Raw genomic sequence first — 5,916 nt, 5'->3', positions numbered from 1 at the left:
TGGATTTATACCCTGCCCTTCACTACCCGAAGGATAAGAAAAGAAGAAGAGGAAGAAGAGGAGGAGGAGGAGGAAAAGAAGAAGAAGAAGAGGAGGAGGAGGAGGAGGAGGAGGAGGAGGAGGAGATTGGATTTATACACCACCCTTCACTACCCAAGGGAGTCTCAGAGCGGCCTACAAACTCCTTTCCCTTCCCCTCCCCACAACAGACACCCTGTGAGGCAGGCGGGGCTGAGAGAGCTCTGACAGAAACTGCTCTTTTTCAAGGACAGCACTGAGAGAACTACAGCTTGCCCAAGGTCATCCATCCAGGTGCAAGTGGAGGAGTGGGGAATCAAACCCGGTTCTCCCAGATTAGAGTCTGCGCATTTAACCACTACACCAAAATGCTGGACTAGCATTTATAAGTTATTATAAAAATACACACACTTATTATGATGTACATATTTGTCAAAGATAAAATAGGTTACAAGAAGTGATCCAGATGTCAGACTCTTGAAGCTTTTTACAAACAGCTGAAAGTTTTACATATACAATTGATGGGTATATCTTATGACCAGTGTTCCCTCTAAGCTGAGTTAGTATGAGCCAGCTCAGTTTTTAAGCTTCCAGCTCACACATTTTTGTCTTCGCTCCGGAAGGAGGGATCCAGAGAAAACGAATTCACGCAGCAGCCAAATCGCTCACCCACAACTTTAATGCCGGCAGCTCACAAAGTAGAATTTTTGCTCACAAGACTCCACAGCTTAGAGGGAGCATGGCTTATGACCAGTAGACCATATGCGTTTTGGCCCCTTAGGGCCTTTTTCAGTGGTCAGTATTACTATTGTAAAACAACACACACACCCAGGAATAAATCTATGAACAAAGATTTTCTTTAAAGCCAGGTGTTGCTTTCTGGAATTGTCAAAAGGGATAGAAAAACTGCACATCACATAAGGTAGCAACAGCAAAATTTTTCTGGTATTTCAAAATTTTCTATGATGTGCAATTTATTAGTAATAATCCGGCCGATCCGTTTGGGCCTCACCTGGGGGCAGCCACTGGCAGTAGCCGCTGGAGTTGACCAGGATGTTGGTGTGGAAAGTGGAGTCAAATTTTTCGTTGGCACTGTGGGGAGAGAAGGAACCAATGCACACGTCAGCTAGAGTCGGATTTCTTTCGGCCCAAAATCTCAAGTGACAGAAACCGCAGCGAATGCCGGAATACTCGACAACGGGTTCCCCGAGCTTTTTGAGCCTGTGGGCACCTTTGGTATTCTAAGAAAGCATGGTCAGCAAAGCCCAAAAACAGCTGGGCTGATCCAGCATGGCTTCTCTCACGTTCTTATGTCTGGGGAGGTGACACTCTGTCTTCTTGGTGCTTGGGGGGGCAAGAGTGGGAGGGGGCTTCTGGAGTCCTGGCCCCGCTGCTGGACCTCCTGGTGACTCCTGGGTTTTGGCCACTGTGTGACACAGAGTGTTGGACTGGATGGGCCATTGGCCTGAACCAACACGGCTTCTCTCATGTTCTTATGTCTGGGGCAGTGACGCTCTGTCTTCTTGGTGCTTGGGGGGGCAAGAGTGGGAGGGCTTCTGAAGTTCTGGCCCCACCAATGGACCTCCTGATGGCCCCTGGGCTTTGGGCCACTGTGTGGCACAGAGTATTGGACTGGATGGGCCATTGGCCTGACCCAACACGGCTTCTCTTACGTTCTTATGTCTGAGGCAGTGATGCTCTGTCTTCTTGGTGCTTGGGGGGGCAAGAGTGGGAGGGCTTCTGAAGTTCTGGCCCCACCGGTGGACCTCCTGATGGCCCCTGGGCTTTGGGCCACTGTGTGGCACAGAGTGTTGGACTGGATGGGCCATTGGCCTGACCCAACATGGCTTCTCTTACGTTCTTATGTCTGAGGCAGTGATGCTCTGTCTTCTTGGTGCTTGGGGGGGCAAGAGTGGGAGGGCTTCTGAAGTTCTGGCCCCACCGGTGGACCTCCTGATGGCCCCTGGGCTTTGGGCCACTGTGTGGCACAGAGTGTTGGACTGGATGGGCCATTGGCCTGACCCAACATGGCTTCTCTTACGTTCTTATGTCTGAGGCAGTGATGCTCTGTCTTCTTGGTGCTTGGGGGGCCACAGTGGGAGGGCTTCTGGAGTTCTAGCCCCACTGGTGGACCTCCTGGTGGCACCTGGTATTTCTGGCCACTGTGTGACCCAGAGTGTTGGACTGGATGGGCCGTTGGCCTGATCCAACATGGCTTCTCTCATGACCCAGGATGAGAATCTCCTCCCCCCCCCCTCCCGTACTCAGGATTCTTGATTCTCCCAGGTCTTCTCTTCACGTAAAACTAGGCCCTATCATAACGTTGGAGGACAAAACACATTCGCTACCCCTTGAGCCAACAGGGGGATAAGAAGGGGCTCTGGAAGACCATCCTCGGGTCATAGAGAAACAGGCCACAGTTCCGCAGCACACCGGGTTTCTCTGGTCCCCCCCCCCCAGTAAGTCCACACCCCCAGCTCCTCAGGAAGTTACCCCCAGCAGGCCAAGTCAGAGGAGTCTCTGAGCTGGAGAAAGGCCCATTTAGAAGAGGAGGAGGAGGAGGAGACTGGATTTCTACCCCGCCCTTCACTACCCAAGGGAGTCTCAGAGCGGCTTACAATCTCCTTTCCCTTCCCCTCCCAAGAGACACCCTGGGAGCAGTGTTCCCTCTAAGCTGGGTCAGTGTGAGCTAGTTCACAGGTTTTTTAGCCTCCGGCTCACGCAATGTTGTCTCCGCTCAGGAAGGAGGGCTCCAGAGCAAACTGATTTATCCAGCAGCCAAATCGCTCGCTCACAACTTTAATGCCAGTAGCTCACAAAGTAGGATTTTTGCTCACAGGACTCCACAGCTTAGAGGGAGCTGTTTGGTGTAGTGGTTAAGTGCGCGGACTCCAGCCTGGAAGAACCGTGTTTGATTCCCCACTCCTCCCCTTGCAGCTGTTAGATGACCCTGTGAGGGAGGTGGGGCTGAGAGAGCTCTTTCGAGGACTGCTCTTGAGAGAACAGCTCTGAGAGAACTTGTGGCTGACCCAAGGCCACCCCAGCAGCTGCACGTGGAGGAGCGGGGACTCAAGCCCGGTTCTCCCAGATTGGAGTCCGCGCTCTTAACCCCTACACCAAACTGGCTCTCAGGTTCATCTGTGCCAGGAAGGACTACTAAAGGGTGGAGACCCACTGCACCGAAAGCTGCAGCTGAGAACTATCCGGTGTTCCAGACCAGCTCCCAGACTGTCTCACAGTCCTAGTCCTCAGGCCCCGTCCCAGAGTTCTTCGCATCCAACCCCAATTGCCCGCAGGCCGCCTCTCTCCCGCTCTCCCGTCCCAAGAAAGTCTGGAAAAGGTTCAGCACGTCCCAGAAAGAAGCGAATTCTCACCTGTTGTACAGTAGGATATCAGGTTTCCATATCCGGTCGGCAGAGAAGCGGAGGGTCTTCACACCAGGGTATTCCGACTCGTTCCACCGCAGGTAGTGATCGTACCAGTACTGAAAGGGGAGGGGAAAAGGGGGGGTGATGGGGTTGCCAGCTCCGGGTTGGGAAATTCCTGGAGATTTGGGGGCGGAGTCTGGGGAGGGTGGGGATTTGGGAGAGGGTGGGACCTCAGCAGAGTATAATGCCACCCTCCTAAGCAGCCATTTTACCCAGGGGTCAAAACCAAATGAACACTGCGAATGCGATCAACGAGTAATACCGATGCCTTTAAATAAATATTCTGAAATACCAAACGAGTGTATATTCTTAATAAATATTCAGTTCTCGGGGTTTTCTCATGCCAACTCCAAAAGTATTTAATACAAAACCAGTTTGATGTGGTGGATAAGAGCGGCGGACTCTAATCTGGGAGAACCGGGTTTGATTCCCCACTCCTCCGCATGCAGCTGCTGGTGTGACCTTGGGTCAGTCACAAGTTCTCTCAGTGCTGTTCTCTCAAGGGCAGTTCTCGAAAGAGCTCTCTCAGCCCCACCTTCCTTACAGGCAGTGTTCCCTCTAAGCTGAGTTAGTGTAACCTAGCTCACAGTTTTTTAGCCTCCAGCTCACACATTTATGTCTTCGCTCAGGAAGGAGGGCTCCAGAGCAAGCTAGTTTATGCAGCAGCCGAATTGCTCACTCACAACTTTAATGCCCAGTAGCTCACAAAGTAGACTTTTTGCTCACAAGACTTCACAGCTTAGAGGGAACATTGCTCACAAGGTGTCTGTTGTGGGGAGGGGAAGGGAAAGGAGTTTGTCAGCCGTTCTGAGACTTCTTTGAGTAGTGAAGGGCGGGGTATAAATCCAGTCTCCTCCTCCTCCTCTTCTTCTTCTTCAAAAGCTCCAAGCTAGAGTTACAATGTAACACATAAAGTTCCCAAACTCTCAAAATGCCACAATCGTGAGCTATAAATCAAGGTTACAGTGGAACACTCCTAGTTCCGAAGTTCTCAATATGGCAAATTTATATAACAGATGAGCAATTGGAAGTTATGCAGCGACGCGTATCCTAGGCACGTAAACATGTTTCAATTATCTTTTTCAAAGCTGCATCTCCCTTCCCTTGTGGAGATCAAAATTCAAGTCGGAACCAACGTTCTAGGAAATCTCTTTCAAAACAGCAGCCTCCCGGCTCTCAGTGCAGCGTATCAAAATACTTATGTAAAGGCACTGATATTAGACTTGTTAATTGCATTTGCAGCGTTCGTTTCTTTTTGATAGCTGGCAAACTGTATTTTCCCCTTGTTTTGTGGGGGAACTGACCTTGGCCGTCTGGAGACCAGCGGTGATTCCAGATCTCCAGGAGCTGCCTGGAGGTTGGCAAGTCTAGGAATTGATGGGGCTTGGGGCAGCTTCAGGGCCTCCCCACCACCAAGCAACTGATGCAGAATGAATTCCCAGAGGGATTAATGCAGGGGTGTCGAACTCATTTGTTACGAGGGCCGGATCTGACATAAATGAGACCTTGTCGGGCCGGGCCACGTGTGTCATAAAATGTAATGCCCGGTAGCGGAGAGATAAACTTTATAAAGGGCACTTAAAATCAAAACAGTGGTACAGATGCCTCCCACCCACCCGCAGTTTGCCCACCCCCAGATCCTGACCCCTTACCATCTGGAGCCAGACGTTGGTGGTCAGGACTTGGTTCTTCTCATCCTGCCAAGGAGAAACGAATCAAGAGGTGTGGGTGCGAATAAAACGGAGACTTATTGTGGGGGAAGACCTCCCCGGCATCCCGTGCTTAAACTCAGCTCAGACAGACCAAAGATCCATCCCGTCCAGGATACAGTTTCCTACGGTGGACAACAATCAGGGGTGCCAACCTCCAGGTAAGGCCTGGGGATCTCCCAGGATTACAACCAGTGTTCCCTCTAAGCTGAGTGAGTGTGAGCTAGCTCACGGTTTTTTAGCCTCCGGCTCACACATATTTCCCCCCCCAACTCTATTTATTTGGTTTTTTAACAAGTTTTGCACTTCTTAACAATCTTCGAAATATTGTATTCAAACAATATATATCTCGCCATACGTATATTCCGTAACATCATTAATTCATTTCATTTACTTTCTGTCAATTAGTGCACACGCTTATGTCCCATCCTTATACTAATAGCCAAGTTGCCCCCTCCGTGCGGATACTTAAATCAGCACGGAGGGGGCAGCTGGGGGGCCGGGGGAGGTTTGTGCACACGTGGGCCAATTCCCACGTGTGCACAAAAATAAAAAAAGTTAAAAAAAAAATCGGGGGGATGTTTAAATCCCCCCGAAAGTGCAAGAGCGTCTCCTGCGCGTGCGCAGGAGACGCTCTGCTAACGCTGTTGCCGGGTGGGGAGGGGGGCGGCCGGGCGGGGAGGAGAGGCCTCGCTGCCGCTGCTTCCCCGGAGCCGGCAGCCCGGCCGGCCGGGCAGGTAGGTAGGTAGGTAGGTAGGGCG

General features: G+C 51.3%; 1 protein-coding gene across 1 annotated transcript in view; it reads right to left on the bottom strand.

Annotated features, from left to right (window-relative positions):
• The window catches only part of LOC107114526 (neuronal acetylcholine receptor subunit alpha-7-like), a 39,774-nt gene that overhangs the window by 11,823 nt on the left and 22,035 nt on the right, over positions 1-5,916 (bottom strand). The window contains exons 3-5 of the mRNA XM_015416044.1: positions 5,099-5,143; positions 3,393-3,502; positions 1,031-1,110 (exon numbers count right to left, since the gene is read on the bottom strand). Coding sequence (XP_015271530.1) covers positions 1,031-1,110; positions 3,393-3,502; positions 5,099-5,143 — 235 coding nt within the window. The remainder of the gene's footprint in view (positions 1-1,030; positions 1,111-3,392; positions 3,503-5,098; positions 5,144-5,916) is intronic.

Source organism: Gekko japonicus, unplaced genomic scaffold (assembly GCF_001447785.1).
Source record: "Gekko japonicus isolate JY-2015 unplaced genomic scaffold, Gekko_japonicus_V1.1 scaffold226, whole genome shotgun sequence".
Lineage (NCBI taxonomy): Eukaryota > Metazoa > Chordata > Lepidosauria > Squamata > Gekkonidae > Gekko > Gekko japonicus.
The sequence above is the reverse complement of the archived record's forward strand: the minus strand, read 5'-3'. Positions and strand labels throughout refer to the sequence as shown.